This window comes from Mustela nivalis, assembly GCF_964662115.1.
Source record: "Mustela nivalis genome assembly, chromosome: 5".
Taxonomy (NCBI): Eukaryota; Metazoa; Chordata; class Mammalia; order Carnivora; family Mustelidae; genus Mustela; species Mustela nivalis.
Genome location: NC_139024.1, coordinates 117,611,739 through 117,639,604, shown reverse-complemented (window position 1 = coordinate 117,639,604; position 27,866 = coordinate 117,611,739). Strand labels below are relative to the sequence as shown.

The following is a 27,866-nucleotide window of genomic DNA, read 5'->3' as shown; positions in this document are numbered from 1 at the left end:
ACTGTGTTGCAGGGGAACTGGGTGTATTTTATTGTTTGTACTTCAGCACACACTGAGGAGTCTAGGTACAGATGGGGTTAAGAGCTAATGTTCACTTCCCCCTGAGGGGTGCCATCAGCCCCTGCCCTATCCCTTCTCTCAGCTCTGTGCTTAACAGAAGAAAGCTCAAGTGGGGAACATGAACATTTACGGAAGAGCTAAGGTTCTGTGGAATAATAAGGTGACCCCGTGTGGCTCCGGCCCCAGGGGTTTTTGTCCTGTGACCTCCCACACAACCTGCCCAGAGGGCTGAAGCCCAGTGATCTGAGGCCCCGCCTGGCCAAGGCCCGTCCGTAGCTTTACTCTGGCCCTTAAGCCAACCAGGAACATGGGTTTTCTGCAAGGTCAGGAGCAGAGGACTGGGCTCCGTCCTTCTGAGTCAGTCAGTGGGAATGAGGGCCAAGCCGGCTTTTCTCATCTCTCCGCGACACCACCTCCTGCTGCTCTCTGCTGGCAACAGGATGCCTTCTTCGATATTTACCACTATTTCTGGCTCTCCCCCAGGAGCTCTTACAACAAAAGCGAGCCTGAGATTTTCGCCAGGAGCCAGCCAGAACCCCGCTGGCAGGTGGGGCTCCCCTGGCTGCGCAGGAAGCACCTTGCCCAGAGGTCCCGGCACCTTCCCTTCTCCGGCCCAGACAGAGACCCACATTTCCTCTCTTCTGGAGACTTCCCTACCCTGACCGGCGGGCAGGGCGGATGCTCGATGGCATCCCTTCTCAGGCAGCTTTCTTTAGTGCAGCAAGGGCTTCCTTCTTGTGAGGCTGAGGAGATTCCCAAACTGTGACGATGGGGAAATTAGGGCAGTTTTATTTATGATGACAATGTACAAGACTCCACACTTAGGTGCGCGGGCGAGATAAGGGCCGAGCCCAGGCCTTCTGCTTCTCCTCGGGATTCCTGGGGGCAAACTTCTCCTGCAGTTTCTTCCACATGCCTTTATTCATTTCCTTAAACTCTTCCAAGGTGTCTGCAAGAGGGGAACACAAGAAATAGACTGAAGTCGGCAATATGATTATGTAAATTGGCCCCACGGGCTCTTGCCATCTGAGCACACCTTGATTTTTACACAGCGTGGTCTGTGAGAGGGAGTACCTGCGTAGCAGGCCCACACGAAGCACCCTGTGACTTACTGTGCCCTCTGCCCACATCTACATGCCCCCCACCCCCCGCTGCCCGGTTCCACAGGACCAGCAAAGAAATGGCACCATCCCATCAGCGACACATCCCATGGGCCCAGAGGCCTCCTCTTAAAACTTGGCAGGCCTTACTGTCTCCACTTCTGAGATGTGGAAATTAAGGCTGAGGGAGGCCAGGTAACTTGCTCAGGTCACACAGCTCAGAAGCGGCAGAGCTGGGACATGAAGCCGGGCAGAGTGGGCCCACCATATGCTGTGGGCTTGAGCAGGCCCAGGGCGGGGGGCAGCGGGAGATGGACCCGGGATCCCCACCGATCATCTCACTGGGCCACAAATGATTCAACCCTGTTAGCCTCAGAATCCTCATCTGTAAGGTGGAGGTCAAAACACCCGCCTCCAAAGTTGTGGACTAAAGAAAGTAAGAGGAAAATCTGCTTGGCGCTTGGCCTGCACTCAGGAAAAGCTGGCCATCTTCTCAGCTATGAAGGTGGCAGGGAGCTGGTTGGTGAGAGCTAGTGGGGCCCTTGTTTAAGGACACACACACAACACACACATCCCAGAGACCCCAAAACCAGCTTTCTCAGTCTCGGTGCTACTGACATTTTGGGTCACCAAGTCCTTTGTTGTGGGGCTGACCTGCTCACTCTAAGACGTTTAGCAGCAACTTGGCCTCTCCCCACTAGATGTCAGTAGCAGCCCCCCTACCAGGCCCTGAGCAGGGACATCTAAAAATGTCTCCAGATGTGGCAGATTTGCAAACCCCCCCCCCCCCCCCCCCCGCCAACCAACCACCCAGCTAAAGGCTCTCTAGGGCTAAAGTTCTATGCTGCCTAATTTTATCTGTACTGTAAATTTAGATTTTCACATAGTATTGTTTTAATTTCATAGCCTAGATTTTCCTTGGTTAACAAAACTTCTGGAGAAGAAAAAAGAAGAGCTTTTCTGAACAAAAAGGCAACTTACATTTATGGTCGATGGGCTCTTGACTAAATGAGGACATACGCTCTACCTCAGCCATGAGCCCAACATCCCATACTGAAATCTTTCCAGAAGTCTAGGTTGTCTTGTGGGCACAAAGTGGGAGGCTGAGGGGTCCCCGCCCACTTGCGAGCCACGAGGACTCTCTCAGAGTCTACCATGACCCCAAGCCCAGGGGAACACACTTGGGCCCAGAGAGACCTTGGCCACATTTCGGACTCGCCAAGCCCTCAAATACTGTAAGGTGTGTATTCTTGCCGTGTTAGAAGAAACAATCAGGAGCTTGTGCCAAACAGTTGCAACAAAAACATATGAGGCTTATTGTGAAAACAAATTATCAGCAAATTTCCCAGAGTCGAGCTCCCAGCCACAACAAGTTGGAACCACAGGTCAGTGGTGGAAGTCTTCCAACTCCCCGTCCTTTGCTGCCGAGTCTGTCGCCCCTTCCTCACCCCCCTGCCCCACTCGCAGATGTGTCCAGAGGCTAAGGGCGGAGGCTGGGCCTCTGGAACTTATTTCCATTCTAATTTCAAGTTCAAACTTTGTTCAAACCCTCTGGGGCCCTCAGAGTGACACAATGCATCATTGCTGGTAACTGCATGGGCCTAGGGACAGGGGAATACATTTATGTACGTATTTTTAAAAACTGTCGATAAAGTAATTCTGCCTGGCCAAAATATCTTTACCCCAGTTTTCCAGAGTACTGTAACAAAAATAGGATCAGAGCTGACATACGATAGCAGGTGATACCACTTCTGTTCAGAAGGTTAAGCGTTCTCTGGAAGGCCAAATCCCCAAAACTCAATCACTGAAAGGCTGTCAGAGGAATAGGAAAGAGAAGTTTCTAGGGTACCAGAAGGCAAATATTTCAGGGCCGTGCCCTTGCAGAAAAGGTTAGCCTATTTTTGTATATGGTATCCTTGGCAATAAAAATAGTAATTTTCCAGACCCTCCCTACTTCAACCCAGGCTCCCCTTGCCACTACCCTCAACTCCCCTTTTGGTGACAATGGATATGGGGAAGTAAGGAGGGGACGGCTAGGCAAGGTATTTCCTTCTCTGTTAATTGAGGTTTGTCAACAACTCCCAAATGTACCTAGTTAAACCCATATCTAACCCACAAACCACGTCCCCTGGGTCAGATAACTCTTCAACGGATATCCCCATACAAGTTTATTGAATGGCTTTTTGTTTTAATTAAAACCCTCATTGTTTATAAAGCCCCCTTAGGACCATAAAAATAAAATTATTTTCCTTCCATCCTGATTTCAACTACTTCCATTTGGCAAATATGAATTCCCCTGTTCCCCGCTGCCCAGGCTTGAATTTAAAAGCTCTAAATATGGATTTTCTTATTTAAAATAATGCCTTTGACCTTCTTCATATTCCATGGCCAAAAAGCATGAGCCCTCAAGCTTCAGATTTTCCTCTAGGCTATTCCACAAGACTTTCCATACGCTCATGCAGCGTGGTCTTATTAGACAATCCCCTTGGCTGCTCGAACTCAAAGAATCATTTGCAAACCGACCAGAAAGGGCAGCGGGGCTGTCAATACCTGTGGACAGGATCAGCTTGTACTCTTCCACAGAGAGGCCACTGAAGCTTGTGTCTCTGGGCCGAGGGTACTGGTCACACGGGGCAGAAAGGACAGAGAAGGTGGGGGAGAGATTAGTTCTGCAGCAAAACGTCAGAGACCTGATGATCCTTGAGAAGCCTTACTCTTCTGCACAGTTCCCCAGCGTGGGCCTCCGCAAGCCTGGGGCCCTGCTAGAAGAGCGGCGCCACCTAGAGGTCAAAAACTTGGCCTCGCCTGAATGGATCCAAAAAGCCTGGGGGGGAAAAGCCTGTGTGATTTAGGAAGTCTGGTTGTGGTCCCCCCAATTCTGCATTTCTAACCAGTTGGGGGCAGGAGCAGGGAGATGCGTGCATGGCTGCTCACAGACCCCACTCTGAGTTGCGAGGATTTAGAAGAAATCCCTTTTCCCTCTAGGCTAGGCATTTGGTGTGTGTATCTCTAGAGAGTTACTGAACACATTGTTCCAGTCTGGGGAAAACCACGCTGAACGGAATTTGACAGTAATCACATCAGGGCTGAGGAAAAGCCCAGCTTTGTCTGACAGGACGTTCCCGAAGCACCCATCTTTATCACGAATGTGGGGAAATGCCAGCTCCATCAGAGAAGATGGGAAAATAACGGGTAAGGCTCAACAGGCGTCAGATACACCCGGAGCACACACTGGTCTATAAAACACATGGCTGTTATTCAAAATTATAAATAGCTTTTATTTAGGTGACCTAAAAGCCTCTACCAGGCGCCCTTGTTGGCTTCGTTGAAATTACTGGTTGCATTTAAAAGGCGCAAAACCACACTTCTTCACAAAGCACCATATAATCAGATTTTTCACTCACTCTCATTGGTCATTTCCAGTCTGAGGGCTGGGGATATAAAAAAGACTGACCCGGGCGCCTGGGTGGCTCAGTGGGTTAAGCCGCTGCCTTCGGCTCAGGTCATGATCTCAGGGTCCTGGGATCAAGCCCCACATCGGGCTCTCTGCTCAGCAGGGAGCCTGCTTCCTCCTCTCTCTCTCTGCCTGCTTCTCTGCCTACTTGTGATCTCTGTCAAATAAATAAATAAAATCTTTAAAAAAAAAAAAAAAGACTGACCCACTCACCTTGTGTTTGTAATAGTTTGAATGAAGTCGTGCTAGGCTCTCATACATCTGATCACAGGCCTCAGGCTCTGCAATCTGAAAAACAAAGAGACCCCCAAGGAAGTAAGCAAACAAGCCGGCTTCGCTTCCACCCTGCCCTGCGTCTGCACCTCCAGTTAGGACCCCGCTTCCGCAATGCAAATGAAGCAGCCTGCTGCTTAGCACCAGTTTCTCCCCTCCCTGGGAAGCCAACTTGGCCTCCAGCTCCAGTGATGAGAAAGCTATTAGAAATCACCTTTCCGTGATGGCTTGACCTCATCCACTCCCCAGCCTGCGGAAAAACTCCATCAATGGCAAACAAATGTTTGTTGAGCATCTGTGACTAGTGGACCACCACACCAGCGGCAGTGGAGCCACGGCAATGAAAATATAGTATCAGAAGGGTGAACCTCATGGTGGTGTGGGAAGCAACCAGGGTCGGGGGGGGGGTGATTCATAGGACCAGCGTATGGTGAGAGTGAGACTGAGCTGGGTTCTGAAGGATGCACAGGAGTTGGGGAGCAGAAGCGAGAGCGGTGAGGCCTTCTAGGTGGAGGGATAGTGTGAGCAAGAGACCCGGATGCTGTCTATGTTTCACACCAGATCAGTCTGGCTGATGGCCTGAATATGCAGTAAGAGCTTGGGTGGAAGAAAGAGCAAGAGTTTTTTGAATTAAACCTTCAATATAAAATGTATTAAATACTCTTTTATGAAAGGCAAAAAAAAAAAAATCGTCTGCGCTTTCATCTATGGTGAGCCATTACAATTTTACAAGGAAAGAAACATGATGAAGGCAGTAGTTAAAGATGAGATAGTTGAATTAAGAATCCAGAGGGAGAGTCCAATTAGGTCCTGCTAGAAAGGAAAGGGCGCAAACACTGAGGCCTTGCAAATAGAGGGAAAAAAATCAGGACACCCTGGTGCCCTTGCTGGAAACTGCAAGAAACATGGACACGTGTAGACGTGAGGTGGTTTGCCTGTTCATCCCACTTTTTAGTTTTCCCTTCCTTCTGCCCTATTATTTTACCTATGGTTCCTTGCACGATTCCAAGAATTCTGAAAGTTCCCCTGAAAAAAAAACTTTCTCGTTTATGTTTTTCCCTAGAATTCAAATGATGGATTTTTCCAACTTAAATCCTTTCTCGAAGAAGGCAAAGCAGAAATAAATAAGTAATTAATTGTTTTAATAAGGTCGCTCTGTTTCTGCCTCTGTGCACGTGTCAAATGAGGTCCCCCCTTTCACAGCCAACCAAAAAAAGACAATCCATCATGTAATTTTACTTGATCCATCCCCGGGTTCAGGCCACTCACCACGACAAGGCCCAGGTAGCCACATCAGAAGAGAGAGGATTTGGGGCTGAGGAGGTAGCCAGGGTTCGCTGAAGCATTACTTGGGTGGACTGGTGCAGAGGGCTGAACAAAAGGAAGGGATGGAAAAACCTAAGGCTGGGACTGGGTCCTGAGCCCTGTAGGGCAGCGTTCTTGGGGCGGGGGAGAGGGGAAGTCCAGCTGGAACTGAATTCTGCAGCACACACTTCAGAGGAAAGCATTTCAAACATTGTGGTTTCAGTGGAACGTGCATAACCACGAGCTAACACGGAAGGGAGAACAGAGTGTGCGAGACACAAAAGGAAACAGAATAACGCCAGCACCAAGTTTTAAATATTATGTCAATTATCAAAAGAAAATCGTGCCATTTCATCTTTTGCCTGCGGTCTTCATCCTTGTGTGGATGGGCTCACTTACAAATTTAAAAATAAGGCACTAAGGGGCGCCTGGGTGGCTCAGTGGGTTGAGCCTCTGCCTTCGGCTCAGGTCATGGTCTCAGGGTCCTGGGATCAAGCCCCGCATCGGGCTCTCTGCTCAGTGGGAAGCTGCTTCCCCGCCTGCTTGTGATCTGTCAAATAAATAAAATCTTTAAAAAAAAAAAAAAAAGGAAAAGAGAGAAAATCTTTAAAAAAAAAAACAAAAAACCACGCACCAAGAACCTGCAGTGTGCTCGGCCCTGTGTATGAGCAGGTCTCCATGGCTGTGAAGAGCAGTGGAGTCACACCTCCTGCCTTGGAATCTTGGCTCCTTCACTTATCAGACCCAGGATGCTGGGCAAATCATGCAATCTCCCCGTCCCCCACACTTTAGAAAAAACCTGCCACATTTGCTTTATCACTCTCTCTATATATACGTATTTTCCTTCTGATCCATTTGAGAGTAAGTTGGAGCGTGACGCTCCTTCGTGCCATAATATTTCCGTGGGTTTCCTGAGAACAAGGGCATTTCTCTTACATAACCACGGTTCAGTGATCAAATTCAGGACACCTGACATTGATGCAACACTTTTATCTAGTTCATCATCCATATTCCAGTTCTGTCCATTGTTTCCGTTATAATCCTTACATTAAAAAAAAAAATTTCCTTTTGGCCCAGGATCACCAACAGCATTTATCTGTCATGTAGCTTTCTCCTTTCAGCCGGGACGGTTCCCCGGCCTTTCGTCTTTCAAGCACTGACATTTTTGAAGCATACCCGCCAACTTAACCTTTTAAAAGGAAAGATAATAATAGTCCCTATTTCTGAAGGCGGTGTGAGGAAAAACGAGGCGATGCCTGGATTGCTCTGAAGTTGGGGCCTGGGACGCTGATCAATGTGAGTGATTCGCTTTTCTTAGTGTTAGTGGTAGTGAACAGTTCCGGCAGGCAATGCCTGTCTCCACCTCACGGACTACAAGGGGAAGAGCGGAAGTGTTCAGGACAGCCCTGGGGACAGGTAATCCTGGTGGCAGTGCAACGAGGACTGCTATGGACACTGCCAGGGGAGACCGGCCAGCGGGAGGGTCATGGCTGAGGACGAGCAGGGGCTACCTGAAGGAAGCGGGGGCTCTGCAGGCAGGGGGTCGGCTAGAAAGCACAACCGTGGGGGAGATAAGGCAGTGAGGGTGTCCTCAGCAGATCAGTGTTTTCCTCACCGATGTGACCCCCGGGGTGTGGCTAGGCATGGAAGTAATGGAGGCATGGGAGATCACTCCACGCAAGTTCCCCTCCTGCTTCTCCTCCAACTTCTCTAATGGTGACCATGGGGCAACTCGGAAACCTCCTACTAAAGCCTTGAGAGAATGAGGTATCCTCTTCCTTCCTGTCTCTGCAGGGGCACAGAAGGAGGCCCGGGTCACCCCTGTAGAGCACTGCTCCTAGGAGGGCAAAGAGCATAGGGTCTGAATGTAAAAACAATGGGATGGTCTGAGCTCCCTCAACCTCTTAAAATTCCTTCAGTATTTACGACACAGCCTCCTAGATATTTTATATAATGCCCCGTGCTCCATTAACAATCCGAGAAGGAACCAAACACCTAACAAGAACCAAACACCAAAAAATGAATTGGTCACCCAACCTCTTATCTGAGGCCAGAAGGTGTGCATATGAGGCTGTAAGAGCAGCTCCAAGGAGGTGATGAGGAGGTGATGAGAGGCCGGAGTGCTCATTTCTGGCCAGGTGTGACTGCCTAAGGGCAGATGCAGCTCCAGCCAATTCCAGTCCCGGGCACATCCAACCCAAGCTCCCCACAAAAAAAAGTCTTATTTACCATTTAAAAGGATTATTGGTAGAAATATCTGTCTGATTCCAGAAGCCTTGCCACACTCCTACATCCTACACTTTATTCACAGACTCCAGCAAAAATGTTTCTGAATTTGGAAATATACAGTTTGCCTGATGAAATGTTCTGTGCACTTTTAGAAATATTCTTATATACAAGCTTTAAATTACCTGATTTTGCATTCACACCTAATGAGATTACGGACATTTTAGAACTAATAGCAGCTGTGGGTTTGAAGAAGGCAGCCGTGGGACATTATGAAAAATTCAGCTCTGCTCCCTAAATGTGAATGAAATAGATGTTCAACTGACATAGTGTCCTTTATAGCTCTATTTTTGCTCCTTTTGCATTTCCCCTGCTCAGTCGTCAGTAAATTTCTCTTTACCATATTAAACTTTTATACATACAAATCTACATCAGTGCCGCAGGCACTGATTTCGATTTTCAAAATTGAATTTTGGGTGGTGACTGCAATCGGTCCACACAGTGGCCCGGATTCTAGTCACACAAAGGGACGCATAAGCACTTTTGGGAAAGGGTGTTGCAAATTGCTTTGCTAATTAAGGTAGAGCTGGATTTGGTCCAGGAGGATCTATGAAAAAGGTTTTCATGGCTTGGTAATGAACTTCTGAAATGAGTTCATTCCGTTATGGGAGCCTGCCCCCTTCAATTCTAGTGCAAATCTATTTCTTGAGCACCTACTAGGCAGAGTGCTCTGCTGGGGGGCTGCGAGGGGACAATAAAGACCCAGCCTCGACCCTGGAGAAATTGGAAATCAAGTAGAGGAGACAAGTCAGGCATGCGTTAAATATCAAACATGGCCCCAGGGGTAGCGTGTAACTGAGTACCAGGATACAGGACATCAGGGGTGGGAGCAGGTCACCAGGCCTGGCTGACAGGGCAGGGCTGGCAGGGGTCTTGAGTTTCAGCGCAGTGACAGTTCAGAGGGAGAGCCAGAGTCCCACAGTGCGCAGAGCAAGGAGCTGGGGGTGGGTGGAATGGGGATCTGAGGAATGGCTGGAGGACGTGTGAAAAAGCAGGGGACAAGGATGTTTTAGGCAAAGCAGGGTCTTAAGCTGAGCCAAGGAGTGCTTCAAGGGCCGGGGTTGGGGCAGGGGCAGCAAATCTTGGCAAGCCTTGTGCATTTTGGGCGGTGGTGTCCACGGTGCACTAGATTCTGAGGTTAAGAACCACTTGCACGGCAGCCCATTTGGGAGGCAATGGGAGGCCAGGGCACAGGCTTCCGTGTGGTGAGAAGCAGAACACGGGCTGGCATGAATGATCGGAGGACAGTGAAGACCTCACACACCTGCCTGTCACTCATCAGGGAGGCAAGAGGCAGACCCACAGGGCTCCAAGTAAAGCAGGGACCCACCTAAAGGGGTCCCTAATTTATGCCTCTAGGAGGACGAGCACCTGTATCTTTAACTGAGCACAGAAAGTTGCCATCCCGTAGCCTAAACACTACCTTGGGTCGCTCTAGCTCTGCCTGGAACTGGGAGAGGAGGAAAAAGATGGAGACGTCTGCATTCCCTCTCACAGATGAGTCTCCTCACAACTCCAGTTTTGCAGTGGGTTCCAGATTGTAGCTAAAAATAGCACCATCTGTCCTTAGGCCATGCCTCGGACACTGGCCTTCTGGGGCCCCACAGAGCGGGGCATGGGCATGGCTGAGGTGCTGTCCCCGAAACCAGCACCGGCCAGGCAATGGTGGATGGAGCTGGCTCCCTGCCACACTGAGGAAAGCCAGAGTCCAGGGCTTCGCCTGGTGACCGAGACAACAGAATTACATACAACCTTTACACTCTCCCGAGACCTGAAACTATCACTTACATTACTGCAAACCCAAGACACCGTTCAACTTTTCTCAAAAGAGGCTGATAGGATTTAAAGGTATGATGCAAGAACTCACTGGTGGGTGAGCCCCTTCCTGGGTGGCCGTGTTTCCAAGCTGTTCCCCAGAGCCATGCCCCATGCTAGATTAGTGGGTGTGGGTGTGCAGTCAGGGATCTTTCAGGAAGCTGCCTGTGCACCTAAAGAACTCATGAGAAGGACTGGCCCCTTTCCCTGTACTTAAGTCAACAATCAGAGTTGTTTTCCACCTGCCCCCACGTCGTGATTCTTTTATTGAGCGCTTGGTGCTGCAGGGGACGTGTTTCCTTGAAGAAACTGCATTCAGAAGGGGCAAAACCCATAACTATTAACTTTCAAAATACTGCACAAAAGGCCCAAGGGTGTAAGAGGTGTTAAGTGTGTTCCTGCTTCCCACCATCGCCTCCTTCTTGGTGGGTTCTGGGTGGACCGTGAGGCTCCCCAAAGGGCAAAGTGAAGTGGTATTAATGGAGGCGGAGGTTTTTGTACTCTGCATTCAAGTCTGAATGACTGATTTGTTTTCTAGTGAGTCAGGCCCTTCTGCACTGATATCCTACCTGAGGGTCATCTTTCTTCCAATCTGTACGAGGGGGGTCGTGGCTGGGGCAAAGCAAAGCAGGTAGGTAAACAAGCAGGAGATATTTTACTTCTTTGGTAAAGCTGTCATTGGCTTGAAGAGGGCATGAGGGAAAAGGGGTGGTGGCTTCATGTCCACGGAACAAGGGGTCTTTTCAGCAAGAAAGAACTCGGGAGAAAAGGCAGCTGAGGGAAGAGGAGGCACCAAGGAAGCAACGCTGGATCAGGACTGGCACAGCTGGCTCTGTTGCTTACTTGTCTCGCCACTGATTCCCCGAGAACCCTGAGTAAGTTGTTTTAGGTTTCTGATTTTGTTTCCTTGTCTGCAAAATGGGAATTAAATGATGGCCACCTTCCTCAGCTGCACTGAGGATTAAATTAAATGAGAATATGCCTGCAAAAGCATGCCAGGCCATGTGTTCAGTGGTACTGTTAACATGCAGGAAGCCAGGAGGTCGACAGGACTGCCTGCCTCTCTCCTCGACAGGAACAAGGAGGCTGGGGAGCAGAGCTGCGTCCACCTCTAGTCTGATCTTTCTGGCAACTGGCATAACCAAGGAGGAGCTCCCCACCCATCGGCCAGCTGGGTCTAATGCTCGCTGCCGGCTGCCAGCTTCATGAAGAGTTTAGCAGAACCTCCTTTCTTTCTCAAGCTTTATAAATGATCCGGGGTGTCAGTGGGAGTGACTCACAGTGCTGTTTTCCGTTCTGGCAAGGGGCTGCTCCCTCTACAAATGATCACCAAGATTTACTAAGCCCAGGAGCATTCTCAGGTGCCACGAGGATGAGGTACCATGACAATGGTCCTGAGTAATGGGCTTGCTGCCCCCATCATATACTGGTTTGCTTTACTAGGGATGCATTCATCAGCGGCTCCAGAACCATCAACAAAGCCATGACTTGCATTTAAAACTATGACTCAAGTCTCGGTGGGCCTTTGGCTAATTAGAACTATCTCCCCAGGTGATGACAAAAGATGACAACTCCAAAAGAGAAAGCTTTTCTGGGTCCTCTAACACTAAGTCAAGTAGGCAAACGTCGCACTCTCTCACCTCCTCAGGTCTCTGCCTGCCTCCCTGCTGGCTGCTATCACCATCACCATCTGAATCTCAGTCCAGTAAATTGCATGTCTACCTGACTGGTAAGTTTCTTGACGGTAAGGACCAGGTTCTGTCCCCCTTCTGGAGTCCCCGCACACAGCAAGCTTTCAAATTCTCACCACTCAGGACACAGAACTATTCCTTCTCACTCTTCGCTATTTCTCTCTACCTAGCTCTGCCACACCTGCAACTGTATTGAAATGATTTTTGTATCATGAGTCATAACCGATCATTTATTCAATCTGTTCATCCAGACATTTACTGGTTGTCCTTTATGTGCCAAGAACCATGCTAGACACTGGCGCGGGGGGAGAAAATAAATGGCACCCTCTCTAGTCCCAGGAGGCTCACACTAAAAATACGTAGGGAGCAGAGCCCTAGAAAAGTCTACGGAGTTTGTAAAGTTGGAACTAGATAACAATTCTTGCCTTCAAGATCTTGATTTATGTCAGAACAGTGAAGGCCACTGTAAAAGGTGTGTCAGCGTAGTGGCCCCTCACTCCTTCCCCAAGCCCATAGCCAGGCACTTCATCCATGGCCTCCCCCAAGTCTGAACTTTGGTTTCAATGATACCACTGGGCATGTTCTTGCTCCTGGAGGTGGTCTGGCTTGGCTCTTTGTTGGGGCTAAGCTGCAAAAAAACATGTTCCTGCTTTGACAGGTAGTGGCCAACTTTGGCAAAAGTCATTTCTTCAGGTTGTGTGTTTATGTATCGTATTTCCTACCTCTGACCTCTTGCCTGAGCCCCAGGCTCAAATATCTCACTGCCTCCTTGACATTTTCACTTGGAGGTAAGTCCACTTGGCATCTCAAATTTAACATGTCTAACACCGAACTCAAGACGTTCTTCCCACACCTGCTCCTCATCTAGTCTTTCTCGTCCCAGTAAACGGCACCTCCTCCCACCCAGTTGCTCAGGCCAAAAAAATCTAGATGTTCTCATTGGTTTCTTTACCCCTTTACGTCACATCCACTATATTAGCAAGTCTCACTGAAGCAACCTTCACAGTGCACCACTCCGTCTCCTGTGCTGCCTCCTTCATCCAAACCACTATTATTTCTTGCCAGAGTAGCCTTTTCTCCAGCTGCCTTGTTCCTATCCTTGCCCGCTATAATCCATTCACCACATGCAACCAGAATGATCTTTTAAAACAAATAAATTAGGTCACGTCAGTTTTCACAAATCTCCCCAATGGCTTCTCACCGCCCTTATGATAAAATCCAACTCCTAACCAGAGCCTGTTAACACCCTATTGCGCCTGGCTCTTGTCCTCCTCTGACCTCAACTCTTAGCAACTCCATCTCACTCACTCCCCTTCAGCCACTCTGGCTTCCTTTCTGTTCCTTAACATGCCAGTCTGCTTCCTGCCTAGGACCTTTGCCTGGAATGCCCTTCCCACCAAGTGTACAGCCAGCTCATCTTCTTCATGCGTCATCTATGTGTCACCTTCTGGGCCAGGCCTTCTGTATCAGAACCAGTATTACTCTTTTATCATGCTACTCTATTTGACATCCAACACAGGACTGATCTGGACTCTCTTACCATTGTCTACTTGCTTACTGTGTCCCAGACGAGAATGTAAACTTCAACTTCAATTGAAACTGAAGAGGACAGAAGAGGACACGACCTCTTCTAATTCACTGCTGTCTCCCCCAGCACCTAGCACAGTTCCCAGCACATGGCGGTGATCGAAGAGTATGAACTGTGTATGAATGAGGCCCACAGCCGCCCTAGCACCAACCTGGAGGAGAGCGAGAAGGTAGGGTCATGACTCACACAGGGGCGGGGGTTGAGGTCCAAACCTGCTGCATGGACTTACAGGGGCCCAGAGAGCACACAAAGGCTTAGCTGGGGCCCTGCAGAGGACCTTGAGGTTTGGTTCAGTCACTGCACAACACTGCGAGGTAACAGCACCATGTCAGGGAAGCTCTAAGCCTGCGACAGACACCATCTCAACTCTGGCTGCACCCAGAATCAGCTGGTGAAAGTTACCAAATATTGAGCACAAGGCCCCAACCCCAGAGGTTCTAATTCAATAAGGCTGTACGGTTCCGGACACCTATATTTTTTAAAAGCATCTTCAGTAATTCCACAGTGCAGCCAGAGGAGAACACTGAATAAAAGGCTGGGTCGTCGCTCTCTGAAGTTCCGGGAGGGGTGGTGGGGTGTACAGGAGGGGCCGCGCGCACGTGCGGCCAAGGAGGGAAGGCTCGCGCATGCGTGGACCCCACTGCTTGCCCGCTCGTCAGCCCCGCCCGTGCCTCGTCCTTTCCGCCCCTCGCCCCAACCGCCACCCCGCTGCAGACGGACCCCACAGTCCGGTCACCTGGGTGTTCTCTCCCTCCCGAAAGGCCTGTGCTACCCGCTGCCGCAGGTAAGCGCCCAAGTCCCGGCCCCGTTTGGTCTCGTCCACTGGCCATTCCTCACAGAGCTTAAGGAAACGCCGGTAGCGGCTGGCCGCCATTTTGGGCCCCGTTTGTCCCCGCCCTTGAGGGAGGAGTCGGAGCGAAAGTTGGCGCTTGCGCACATAGGCTCGCCAGTTTCCCGGGGGAAGTAGGAAAGAAGGAGTGAGCATGCGTGAGTTCGCGGGCGCCCGCGCGCTCTCCGGAGAGGGGCGCTGCTCTCCTGTCTCTGCGAGCTGAGCTAATTCAGTGTTACTCCTCCTGGAACCGGCTCAGCTCCCAGGGGCCCGTCAGACGCGGTGTACCCCAGAGACAGGTTTGCTTCTCTTTTTTCAATGCTTGCACAAGCTCCAGACTAACAAACTTCCTCCGAGTGCTCTGCGAATTTGCATAAACGAATACATTTGCATGTAAATACAGGTTGTTATTCGATGAAGATGTGTATGAATTTAATCACATAGCACGCGCAATTTAATCACGTTCGCCTCCCTATCTCTCCTATCGCAGCCCCTGTGCTTGTCATTACCACTAGGTACTGCTTCTTAGCTCTAGTTCCTCTGTCCCCAGCCCTTCAGTATCGTTCAGAGCTCCCCTCCCCACACTGAGCACGTGTCCCTGGGAGGCACAGATTTCCCAGCTTGAGCAAAGTCAGCTGGGTTGATTCAGCCTGGGAAACTTGTTTTACCAATTCTTTTCTTATACATCTCCAGCTGCAGCATCATGTGGGATGTCATCATTTTTCTTTTCAAGATACCCCCACCAGTTTCCTTAAGCTGAGTCGGGCTCTGTCTTCACTATCCTGCTTTGAGCCAGGACCATCCGATGCATACAACACCCAGCTTTCCCCAAACCTCTTCCTTCTTACCTGCCTACTTTGTAAAGGTAAATCCAGGAGACTCTTGCCTTCAAGGAGTGGACTGTTGAGTAGTGGATAGACAACCCGAATACAAGTTCAAAGTGACAAGGACTTTAATGGAAGTGTCAGAGAATGCTGGGGAGTTTGGAGAAAGAGATACTACTTCTAGCTGTTCAGGGGAATAAGGGGAGAAAGATTGGAGATGGCTTCTTCAGGAGATGGCATTTGGGCCAGACCATGAAGGATGGTTAGGATCTGGATAAGAGGGAATGAAAGGTTCTTGAGCAGCAAGAGCCAGGCCTGGGGGAGGAATGGGAGAGAGAAGAGGAGGAAGGGGTTTAATCTGAGGAAAGATAAATGGGTGGTTTTAACAAGGATCAGCTTTGAAGTGTTCTGAAGGCCATAAGAGTAAAGACCTATTATTGAATGAGAACCTCTGGGGATCTGGGGTGTGCAATGTCCACTTGAGGTAAATGAGTTCAGGGAGTAGTACCTGCCTGAGGTTAGGAGAGCTCAGGAGGAGTAGAAAATGAGGCTTTTGGGGAGGCAGCCCCGCCTTCGTTCCCAGTCCAGCAGTACCTCCCAGCTCTATCTTCCTCATTAGCTGTTTAGCCGCGAAGTTTTGATGGCTGCCATGAGACCTAAAGGTCAAGGATTATACCTGTTTACTGTCAAGTTCCAGGCGCCTAGGGCTGTGCTGAGTGCCTAGAGGCCTGGTCATTCTGCTTGAGGCCTGACCACAGCTGTGGCTTTGAAGAGCACCTTGTTGGCTGACAGTGTCCCTAGGACGCAGGGACTGAGATCCCTCTCTCTTCAGTGAGAGGAGGAGTATCTTGAGGTGGCAGCAAATGGTCTTTACTCCACTTGAGGCACAAGTGAAATGAGAGGTTGAGAAGAACAACTAGACATCCGGGAAACTCAAGTCAGTGTCTCCTTCTAAGGCTCTCCCCTCCACAGCACAGCTTCTTCTAGGTGAGTTGTGGTTGTTCCCGGTTCAGACTGCCCTGCCCACCTCTCTTATCTCCACTGGAGGCTTGTTTGGTTTGGTGGTTCAGGAGTGAGGCCTTGGAGTCTTACAGACCTGGGTTGGAATGTGGGCTTGCCCATTCATTCCTTCATCCATTCATTGATTACACTATCTGTGTAATTTGTGGAGGCCCAGTAGAAGGTGAAAATAGAAAGGTCCTTGTTAAAATAGTAAGAATTTCAAGACAGGGGCACCTGGATAGCTTGGTCAGTTAAACATTTGCCTTTGGCTCAGGTCATGATCTTGGTATCCTGGGATTGAGCCCTGTGTAGAGCTCCCTTATCAGTGGGGAGTCTGCTACTCCCTCTCCCTCTTCCTTTGCGTAGCCCCCCCCCCTTGTGCTTTCTTGCATGCTCTCTCTCAAATAAATAAAATCTCTTAAAAAAAAAAAAAAGGAATTTTGAGACAGTAACCATGGAGCATTAAGCCAAGTGTGGGGCTCTTTGGAGTTCAGAGCACTGTGTGACTGCAGAGGTTACACACCCATGAAGCAGCCCCTGAGCTCCTTCCCAGTGGTGGACAGGACAGGCGAGGGCCCAGATCCCGTGGGGTTTACATGTAAGTGGGTGGAGACAGACAACAACTGAACAGACCTATAATAATGATAATAACAGTGTTTTATATATATTAAGTCATTTAGTAAATGAGTAAGATAATTTCAGATACAATAAGTGCTAGGGAGAGATTCAAAGCAGGGTGCTGGGTCCACAGCGATTGGGGCAGGGGTGGGTCTGGGTGGTCTGGAGGAGGCCTGTGTATGAGAGAGACCCTAGTCACAGAAGGGGCAAGAGTGGCTTCCCGGCAGAGGGAGCACAGAAGCCTTCAGAACAGCCAGCGTATGATAGGTTATTTAATCTCTCTGATCTTCAGTTCTTTGTCTTAAAAAAACAGGCATTCTAATGATAAAGTGACACCTGACTATTTGCTCTGTGTCAGACTCTGTTCTAAATGCCTCATACAGTAGTGACTCATTCGTGCTTGAAATGGCTCTCAGAGAGAAGGACTGCTATTATCCCCATTTTACAGAGGTGATGACTCAGGTAAAGAGAGGATGCGGACTTGCCAAGGTCACTGGGTGGTAAGTGACGGAACCTGGACTCGAACCCCAGCCAACTGACTCCAGAGCCTACACTCTCACCCCCGCCATCAGGATGCCCCTTCAGTATCATCACAGGAGCTGCGTGAATGGCGTCTTTTGGGATGCATTATAGTTTCCTAAGGGGCTCTAGGGCCCTCTCCAGTCTTGTGTTACCTGTGCCCCGCCCCACCCCCACCTTCTCATGTGTGTGGGTGTTTGGAGCCAGAGTCCAGGCCCACTGGCTTGTCAGTCACCCAGCATCCTTCTGGACACATTTATAGGCACCGCCTGGAATATGGTTTGGCAGGGCCAGTCCCCAGGGAGTTGATGACCATTTAACACCCACCTGCTGACTGTCACTCATTCTACACTGAATGCAAGCTCCCCTGGCTTCTTGAAGTCCCCCACCAGGGCTGTACCTCGGGATCCATTTGGAATGGGGCGGGTATTTCAGCTCCGTGGAGTCCTTTGGTAGCTCTTTATAGAAACAGGCATCTCCGGGAGGGAGCACGGCTTCAGTGTTTCAAGTTCTAACGATCCCAGTAATTGAGACACTGAATAGCACATTTAAATCATTGCACATTGAAAGTAAAAATACCGTTTTGTAATGCTGGTGTTAATAATGTAAACATTCAAAACGAATTAAATACTTAGCTGTATTGTGGGGCACGACTGCCTGATTTTTCTTCTTTCAACTTATTCAACCGGAGGAAATGATCGGCTGCCCATTCCAGCTGTTACCATAAAAAATGGGCGTGGACTTGCAAGGGAGAAGTTAGGTTCCTGCCCCCGCATAAAGTTGAACCGGAAGGGGCAGGCCAGTGGGAGATAGCTGCCTTTGTCTGGAGGGGAGCTGTTTTTCAAGACTCAGAGGTGTTCACGGTGTTCCAGGGTAGGCTCACAGTGGCCTAAAGCTCAGCCCAGCGTACCAAAAAGCCCCACCACTTGTTGGAGTCATCTGTCATCTGCCTTAGGCCCTGCCTCACTCCTTTCACTCTAGTGGATGTCCCTTCAGAGAGGCCTTCCCTGTCGCCCATTTCAAGGAGTGGCCCTGCCACTCCGGGTCCCTGTAGAACACTAGCCACTCTCTGACAACAGGCCCTGACAGAGGCTCTCCCACTAAATGCCTCTGAAGAGAACAGGTCACGTCAGAGTCTGGACCCGGGTCTCCCCACCTGCCCCCGTGAGACACTCCTCTCTAGAGGTCTGAGGGAGAAAGGTGAAGGGCACATCGGGAGCAGGTAGATGTCTGGATTTGGTCCTCGGATTAGCTCTCGAAGCTCCTGTCCCATTTTACGGCAGCCTCATAACAGAAGGGAGAAGTTCTGAGCGATGCATAATGAAAAGGACCCAACCTGGCTGCAAGTCAGCCTGCCTGGCTGGCACTCAACTTGGTATTGTCCCAGGGCTGTCTATGCCTCCCTCCCTCCCCTCTAGTTCTTGGCACCCAAGCCTTCATTCTGGTTCTTTCCCTCATCTTCTGTTTTATGTTTTTGGCCACAGTGAATGCAGATTTAAATAAAAAGTCAGAAGTTTAGATCATTTTGAAGAGCTGCTGATGAGTGGTCCTGCCATGCCTTTTGTTTTATGAGCCTGCTTCCTGCCCTTTCCAGCATGGGCTACAAGGCTCTGTGCAGCTGGAAAGAGTGATGGGACCTGCCAGGGTGCTGCCCAGAGGCCCAGGGCTTCCTGATGACATTGCATCATGGAAAAGCTGTAATAACATTCTACTCTTCAGCCTCCTCTTCCATCGCACTGGGAGCACCAGACGGAGGAGGCAGGCCTGGGTGACTGTCTCCCTGGCTGTCCTTGGCCTCCCTGCTGGGGAGGGCAGGAGTGGTTGCCACTCTTCAGCACCTGTCTTAGGGACCAAGTGAGAGTTCCTGGGGGGCAGATGGGGCAACTGAGGTGGGGAGACGGGAAGAAGTCTGTCAGCTCTCTGGACTCAGGCGGACCGTCAGAAGATGCAGCTGAAGGGGAAGGATCTGCGTCAGAGCCCACAGCCCTGGCACTGGCAGGCCCTTGCTTCTGCCCCTCCACGTCCTCACTCATTCTTTATGTCTCTCCTTCTCCCTCCTTAAATCAGGTATCAATTCGACTTGAGGATTTTGGAGGTAATAACAGACTGGCTAGCTTCTCATCAAACCCAGTTCCTTTTCCAGGCATATGGTTAAACGACATCTCAGCCTGCTGGCATCTGGGCAGGGTCCATGGCTGGTTCTTGTCTCTGGAATGGGGGTGTGCCTCCTGGGTGCCGTCTGACTTTCAGGCCTCATGGTCGACTGGAGGTGCTGGAGTTCTGAGATGGAAGGTTCGTGGGTGACCGTGCAGATCTGAGGCCCTTTCTCTGCTGACCAAACCCGACTGGAATGCAAAGCTACTGTCGCTTGGGGATTATTTGTTGTAACAGTTAGCCCACCCTGACTAACACGCCTGTGTTTCTTAATTCAGAAGAGAGCTCCCCAGTTTGGGGGAAGGAAGGCCAGGTGGGAGGAGGCCCTTCCAGGCTTCCAGACAAGAGGGAGTGGTAGAAGCAGAAGGTTCGGAGGTCCCTGACAGTTCTCAGTGCTGGGCTTTCTCCATTTTCATCTTAATCTCTCCTGGTGCCTCTTCACATCAACCCCTGCAGCCAGTCCCGACCCCGCCGTTCCCTGAGCAAAATGCTTGATTACTTTTGCTGTGCTTGTCCCTAATGCTTGCCTTCTTGATCACCTCTCAGTCTTGCCTCCCTTTCAAGGCACAGCTCAGACACCACCTCTGTGATCTCCCCATGTGGCACTGAGCCCTCACTGTCTCTCCTGGCCAGCACTCTGGATGGCTGAGCAAACGGCCCCCAGGCCTTGTTGAAGCACCCCTGATATTTTCACATGAGGGTTTTCATCTTCTCATTAAGTCATAAGGTTTTTTTAGGATAATGACCTGACCCTCACCCTTCCTTGTTTCTTGCCTAGGTCCCAGCACTGGGCCATATGTACCGCGCGCTCGGAGAATATTCCTTGGTTAGATGAATGGAGGGAAGGAAGGACAGATTAATGTAATCACAAACACATGAGCTCCTCAGCCAGATTTTCAAGTATCTCCACCCTCTGGGCTCACTCCGTTTCTCTCTTCTTTGCTCTACTACTCCCAGCCACCAAACCCCCGTTCTGGATGGGTTGGTCTCTCCACAGACTCCTGAACAGGCTGGTCTTCTCCTTCCCTCCGCTCAGCCAGCCCCTTCTCCATTCTTGTCACTGTTCAGGGTCTAAGTGAAGTCTCACCTCAGAAACTTTCACAGACAGTTTCTGTGATGAGGGTCGGCTGTCAGGTGATGTGCATTTCTCTGTTGACTGTGGGCTGACCTCTTCATCGTGTAGGACTGATCCTCTGTACCACACAGATGAGTCCTCTGTATCCCAGGGTACTGTCTCTGTGTGGTTTGTTATCAGATCATGTGCGGAACCTTTGCCTCCTTGCCTAGAATCTTCACTCCCAAGTGCTGGATCTTCGCCAGTACTTGGCAAAAAGATCAGCAGGGGAGAGCTGCCTAGTTTGGTGTATACTTGCCGGATACTGGATTTTTAGGGTCCCCTCACCTCTTTTGCCATTTGAACACGAACTCTCTCTGATGATCAAATACATCCATGCCTGCCATCTTCTCTTCTCATACCTCTCTGTTCTTCCCCCTTGGCCTGGGTTTGCAGTGCTTGGGTGGACTCATTCCGCTGAGTCAGGAAAACCTTGTGCACATTTCCAGAAAGCAGCAACCCCTCTGAGCCCGGGGGTCTGGGAAGCACAGCCTGGAACCAGCTTTGCGCCTCGTAGCAAACTGCACTTTTGTTGGCAACATCCTCTGGGGCATGTGGGAGTTTGGTCTGGACCTGAAGGGATTGGCAGAGTGGGGAGAAGGGCTCCTGTGAAGGGCGTTGCTGGATAAAGGAGGAACTGAGGGAAGATGGGTCACATGGATGGGGCCAGGAGAGTGAGTGTGGCACAGTTACGGATATGGGCCAGCCAGCCCTAAAAGACTTCCATTCTAGCTGACGCTTGTCCTTGCCCCCTGCTGTCCCCCCCCACCCCCATCCTCAGGTAGGTCCCACAGCGCCCAGGGCTGAGAACGGGGCCAGGAAGCAGAAGCTTTGGACTTAGTTGAAGCAGATTTTCCAGCAAGGAAGTGGCCTAGTAAAAGCAATATTTAGGGCTCCATTTTGTAATTAGCAAATGTTTAGTTTTCGGCTGACTTCCTTTTTGCCACCCAACATACTTTGACTCAATTCTCCCACCATGGGTGCAGAAAATGCAAATTAATCATGTCATTACCTCAGCCAAACATAATTAGGGAAGTTAACTTACTTCGAAATCCATATAATGTATCGTACAATTAAACAACCAAAAAAAAAAAATTTTTTTTTTTTTTTTAATCCAGGACTCTTTCCTTCTGTGAGTGTGGCTTTTTTGAAGGTTGATTGTAATTAGCCAGGAGAATATAAAAATTATTTGACTTTGCATTGTAGAAAGAAGTTTAGATAAAAGGACAACTTACGAGGTCTGGTACATGCCTTGTAGATACATGGAAATATTTGATTAGCTCCCATTTCCCCCCTGGGACCCCCAAAGGATTGCAGGAGATCGGTGAACTGTTCTAGTCACCCATAAAGTGGAAATGCCATACAGTGTGATGACCAGAATAAACAGAAAGAGTAATAAGGTACACCAAATAATCACTGGTGACCTCAGCAATTTTATTAACAAATTTATTTCCCTAATTGGGTAACGTATCTTCGTGCTCGACTCAAGGGCATTGTAATAGGTTTCCATGCTGCAGAAGAAGGAATTAATTAGAACTGTTTGCTCTTTGTTCCGTATTTACACTTGTCCACCAGTCTTGTAAACATTGCGCCTGGATTGCTTGGCCCTTCAGGCTTCTCTCTCCCGACTCCCCACCCCACCTCCAAAATAAATAAATAGAAAGCAGATAGTGTGATTTAACAGCACTGCTTATCCTTCCGGCAGCCCCCCCGCCACCAGAACTGCGCTTTATGAGCTGGTTTGTGGCCAGAACTGCACAGAGGCATCACTTCCAATAGGTACCCGGAAGTCTAGAAAGAGACCCTCATTTCCTCAGGCAGAAATGGAGAACCCAGGGGCTCGATTTGCCAGGACTGTGTGTGGTTTGCCCTTGCCCATTCAGACCCTGGGTAGGAAGCTGGCAAGACGGGCAGATCAGTCCCATGTGTTCCTGCCCCACCGAAATGCCTCCTAGGAAGGTAAAAGACAGTCATTCGTGAGCTCTGTCTGCTCTTGGGGTGGGCTGCCTGTGTGAGCAGAAAAAACCATACACTCGTGACCTCACTCTTCTGGTCTTCTTCAAGTAGAGTTTTTTGCCTCATAGCTTGCCAAGACATCAGCACAACAACAAAAAAGCATTTTTCAACGCAAATTCTCTAGAATCTTACTGTAACGCTGGCTTCTTCCTCATGCCACAGCCCTCCAGTGTACTCCGTGATGGTGCCATTCCACTCTGGCTGTCCAGCCTTGGATAACCGGCATTAGCAGAAGATGCTAGAGGATGTGAACTTACTTCCAGAGCTAGTTTCTGTAGCAGCCATTAATATCCTCTGCCCTGTGTGGCTCTTGAATGTGGCTAGCATTATCACAAAAAGACATCTGACTGTGTCTGGAGTACCCTGGCTACCAGTAGGTCCCTTGTGAGAACTATACTCTAGAAAAATCTGGATAGACCCAACAAGCCTCATTCTCCCTCTTGAATATCCTGCAGGATCTGGATGAGGTTCTCTAGGCCAAAAATATAGCCTGTATCTGGTCCATCGTAAGAGGTGCGCTCGTCCCAGGAGCCTTTGTATGTTGTGTGGGCAAAGTCGATCATCCGGATGTCAACTTTGCTGACACCTCCAGAAGAGCTGCCATGGGCTGTCCTTTCTGGTGGCTCCTGCCCATCATAGATGATGAGGAGAGAGCTGGAGTAGAACCGGTAGGAACTCTGGCTCCTAATGACTGAGAGGAGGGCACGGAGCTGGCACTGGATGGGCTCCAGGAGCTCCATCCGGAGGCGGGTTCCGTCATGCAGGAACTGATGGAGGGCCTGTCGGAAGCCCTCGACAGAGAGTTTTCTTCCGTAGTATTTGTCTTTGCAGAGAAAGTACTTCTTATCAACTTGATAAACCTGATAATAAAAAAAGAAAGAAAACGTGAAGAATTGCCAACTCAAGAGAAAGCTTGCCACTGCTGTGGTTGCGGGGTTACAAACTAGCGTGATATATAAACAGATTTCTGGGAGATGCAGGGCAGGAATGGCTGAAATGAATGGAAGGATGATCTTCCATCAAGCGCCAGGGGAACTTTCACATTTTAAAATGCTTTCTCTGCAAGCCCTTAATAGGAATCCAAGGTCTACATATCCTTCACCCCATGAAGGTGACCCTCCACCCGTAACAAAAAGCTCTGGATCGCCTTTGCTGTGAATTTCCAGTGTCATCCTCCAAATCGTGATTTAAACCCTGGCTCCTGGCCTTCTTCAATTCAAATATTAGCGAATCCAAGCTAGAATGCTTTAGCAGGAATCTGAGATTGCAGCCAATGGCCTTGGAAAGCCAACTAGATTCAATTTTCCCCAGTAAAGTTTGTAAAATCCTTTCTCTGCAGATTCTAAGGAAACTGTCATGGCTTTTGGGGTAGAGCAGGGTTGACTGAAGATAAAACAATAAGAAGATAGGCTGGATGAGGAAGGGATGGGGTTTTCCAGGAGCCAGTGCCACTGAGGGGAACCTGGGGAGGAGGTTCGCAGCAGCTCTGCGGGGCTGGTGGCTCCTACTTGGCACCAGCTCCCCCCGCCCCCGTCATGTCTTGGCCACCAGAAGGAAGCAGATGGAGAAGATGCTGATGGGGGGACAGTGGCAGCTGCTCCCATTCATTCAGAGGCTGTACTAAGGCCAGTGGCTGGCGTGGCCATGACTTGGCTTACTTCTGTCTGGCACACCTGGAAAGGGCAGCCCATATGTGGCCAAGACAGTTTCTCAAGTCTTTCCCACCTTCAGATTACGTGGTATGTGTATGGAAAACCAGTGTAGGGAAAAAAAAAATCAGAAGGCTATGATAGACTTGCTTTGGAGGGCGGGAGATGGGCTGTTAAATTAGCCATCATAAACACATGACACTTGTCACTATCTAAATAAATCAGATCGTTTTCAGAAGATTGGAGGTCTGGAGAGAGATTCCGTTTACACCCCGAATCATCACACTCCATTCTCTTGAGGACTGCATTCCAAGCCTTCCGAGGGACATCTGTGCAACAAATTTACAGACTCCACTTCCAGCTTCAAGGGGTGGCAGTTTCAATTAAGGAAAGCCTCAACGTGTACCATCAAATCAGTGTCTGGTTTTGCTTTGAGAAGATAGACGTAAGAGCAAACGAGTGGGGGAAAGTTGATTTCTTCCGGTTCTGTAGCCCCTGCCATGAGCCACGTCAGCTGCAAAAATGGGGTAGAGTCTGGGCAATAAAAAAAATGAACTGTTCCTTTGCCTCAGCTGAGCAGGCCACGACCTTCCCACTTCTTTAACCAGAACAGACAGCAAAAAAACCCCAGAAGACATGGAGTAGGAATTTGAAGAGCAGAGTGCCTTATGGCCCCTGAGAAGGAGAGTGTTCAGCTCTACCCTTCCAGAGACCAAGGAAGCCACGGAGTGCACAGAGAAGCTCTTTTTCTGTTCTCTCTCCAGCCCCTGCTCACACACCGTCACCAGAGGTCTGCTCTCCACGTGGACAGGCCCCACGTGGCCCCTGGGAAATTCCACCTACCGCAAACCCTCCTTTGTGGCTGGCTTTGTGGGCGGTGGTGTCCGCAGTGGACACACCAGGACCCCCAGCCCCACGACGGGCCCTCTGCCGCCTACCTGCATCCCACAGATGCGCACACCCAGGCAGGCCGAGGTGCTCTGCGCGCACTTGTGCATGTGACGAGCCTTCTTCTCCTCAGATGCGTCATCCCCGTGCTGCCGGGTCCCCATCTTCAGGTCCAGGATACAGGGGTGCTTGTACTGTGACACAACATTTTCCAGTAGCAGAAACCCTGGTCAGGCTAAGTTCAGGAAGGCTCTGTGGACTGGAAGGCTGCGGCCCCTATGGAGGCAGTTCACACGGCCCCATGACTGCCCGGGACCCCCTTTTCAGGGGTTCCCCCTGCTCCGCACGGACAAGCCCATCACCCCTCTTAAGAATGCAAAGTATTAGCCTAGCAGGCTGCTTTAAGAAGTCCATTTATTTAGGGGGAGTTTATGACTCTGGGAGCTTCTTTTCCTCTCTGCTCGGAGGTTGAAATTTAAATGTAGGCGTGAAATCCCTGGCAGGCCATGCCCAATTTACATTTTACGGCAGAAAATCATAAGGCTAAAACCTTGAGTCACTGAATGGGCCAATACCTTTTGGGAGAAGTGGGTTGATGTTTGCTTTGGAGATGAGTTGCAGGAATATTAATTTCAGCGGAGTAATTATCCTGCAAAAGCTTCTTAGGGATTAGTGTTGCAGATGTGTCTTAGTAAATACTGTGGAACCAGTCACCCGTTTGCAGGAAGGAGCCCAGCATTGACAAAAGGGTATTTCAAGCCTAAATGTACTCACTGAGAACATGGCAGCCTGAGGTGGTAGTGGGGAGTGCCTCCCCTAAGAGTCTCCCTCTCGGGCACTGCCCTGAGGGGACACTGCACCCCCACACCCCATCAGCTCCACAGGGAGACATCTGCGGGGAGAATTTGGAGGGCTAGAAGGGAGGCTGGGGTGTGGGGAACCCACCCAGCCCTCTGGCCCCCTGCCACCCCCACCCAGCATGGCTGTCATAGTTCCTGTCTGCCAACAGACACCCTCAGCCCAGCCCCTCTGCCCAGGTGGGAGCCGCGACATAGCCAGAGGCCTGGCCATGGGCATTGTGTTCAGCTTAATTCCCAGTCCGACTTCCCCCATAATCTCTGATTTTCTTTTTCTTTTTTCATTTTTTGGAGGGATTAGATGTCTTCTAGGTCCCAGATTTGAGGGCTTGTGCCTCGATGTCTCCCTTGAACTGGTCTCTCCCTGCCCCCCCCATCCTGGCACCCATGTCTGTGTCTCCCCCTCCCACCCCTGCTCCCCTGTCTGCCTGTCTTTGTCACCCCCTTCCCCCCGCTGCCCTGGCCTCTGACAGGCAGCAGGGAGTGCCGGCAAGGATACGGTGCCGCTGGTTCTCCGGGTACTCGGTGCACAGGCGGGTCAGGTGGGCCTGGTGGCACTGCAATCCCCACGGGTTAAAGCTTCTCCTCTCAGCCTGGTTCCCTTTAACGTCTTCCACGAGCGTGGAGACTGGGGCATTGAGATGGAACTCGGACCTCAAGAGCGACGTGGCCGGTCTGTGGGAGAGGGAAGCACACGGCAGTCAGAGCAGCCATGGCCAGCAGCCGTGGCCGGAGGGCTGGGGGTAGGTGCCCGTCCCTCGGACAGGGCTCTCCTGGGCTGGGCTCTGATAGGGACAGCCCCTAGCTGCTCTCCAGGCTGCCTACAGGGCCTCAGAGTGCCCCTGCTGCCCCATTCAGGCCTTGGGCACCAGATCAGGCCACATTGTAGCCCTGGCAGGGCGTCTCTCCGAGCCCCAGAAGAATTCATTAGAGCCTGGCGCCTCCTCAGAGGGCTGAGGTGGTTTAAGTTCACTCGTAAGTGATCTGGATTCCTCTTGCACTCTCGAGATGATGCAGTGTGGGGACCGCAACCCTGCCTGGAATCAGAAGGCTGGGGTTTTAGGCTGTGAGTGTGTTGTGGCACTATTTCCTTGAGACCTGAAAATGCCCTTAGGGCCGGGAATCCTGCATTTTGGTCTGCCCTCTCTCCAGTCCTCTGCATCTCGGCTTCCCCATCTGTGAAATGGTGATAATACGTACCCGCTTCCTGACGCTGAGCCAAGAGACGTAATTAGATCTGCTCTGCTCCTTGGGAAAAGGAGGCACTTTCATTGTATTAGCTCCCTTTTGTTTTCTATAAATGTTTTGTAAGTCCCCAGGGGTCCTTTTCATCTGAGAAAGGTCGGCTAACATTATCAGAGAGGTTTTGGAGACTTCTCTGGGAACTTGGGTGCCCTGAGCTGCCTGGTCTCTGAGATCCATGGTGGGGGTGAGGGGTACAGGGGGATTGTGTTGACCTCTCTCCTAGTCCCTTCCTGACTGCTGGGGAATGGTGACTTCGGACTGCCATTAGCCATTTCTCCCTTGCGTCAACTTTTCTGGGTTTCTGTATTCCCCCCACCCCCACCCGGAGACACTGCACAGTCTCCGTAAAATAAGTATTTAATTAAACAAGTATGTGCTGAAATGCCTGTTCCGTATAGGACCCTGCGTATGTGGCAGCTTCTGAGATAAATACATTGTGGAGTCCCCCCTCTGAAACCACATAAAGGAAAACTCATGCCTTCCTTTGGTCGCCTGGATGTTTCTAGAAGGAGATTCCTGGGAATGTGTCACTTCCTCGGCCCTGTTGGGAAGCTGTGGGCCTTGGCGCAGGTGGGAGCA

General features: G+C 50.3%; 2 protein-coding genes and 1 long non-coding RNA gene across 5 annotated transcripts in view; 1 reads left to right on the top strand and 2 right to left on the bottom strand.

The window, feature by feature from the left end:
• Window positions 1–6: 6 nt before the first annotated feature.
• Window positions 7–14,528, bottom strand: UQCC2 (ubiquinol-cytochrome c reductase complex assembly factor 2). Its single transcript, XM_082732462.1, has 4 exons — window positions 14,309–14,528; window positions 4,828–4,902; window positions 3,711–3,780; window positions 7–1,009 (listed from the first exon to the last, which is right to left on the bottom strand). The coding sequence occupies exons 1-4, from the start codon at window positions 14,444–14,446 to the stop codon at window positions 882–884; spliced, it is 411 nt and encodes a 136-aa protein (XP_082588588.1). The 5' UTR covers window positions 14,447–14,528; the 3' UTR covers window positions 7–881.
• LOC309865733 lies at window positions 8,036–27,769 on the top strand. Of its 2 annotated transcripts, XR_014312248.1 has the most exons (4): window positions 8,036–10,326; window positions 11,845–12,022; window positions 13,639–13,741; window positions 24,523–27,769. It is a non-coding gene; the product is annotated as an uncharacterized lncRNA (long non-coding RNA). The 2 variants fall into 2 exon arrangements; XR_014312249.1 differs by lacking the exons at window positions 8,036–10,326; window positions 11,845–12,022; window positions 13,639–13,741 and adding an exon at window positions 15,098–15,266.
• IP6K3 (inositol hexakisphosphate kinase 3) overlaps window positions 22,048–27,866 on the bottom strand; it is a 20,725-nt gene continuing 14,906 nt past the window's right edge. For both annotated transcript variants that reach the window (XM_082732450.1, XM_082732451.1), the window contains 3 exons: window positions 26,542–26,717; window positions 25,236–25,411; window positions 22,048–23,508 (listed from right to left, as the gene is read on the bottom strand). In XM_082732450.1, coding sequence (XP_082588576.1) covers window positions 23,077–23,508; window positions 25,236–25,411; window positions 26,542–26,717 — 784 coding nt within the window. In that variant the 3' untranslated portion in view covers window positions 22,048–23,076. The remainder of the gene's footprint in view (window positions 23,509–25,235; window positions 25,412–26,541; window positions 26,718–27,866) is intronic.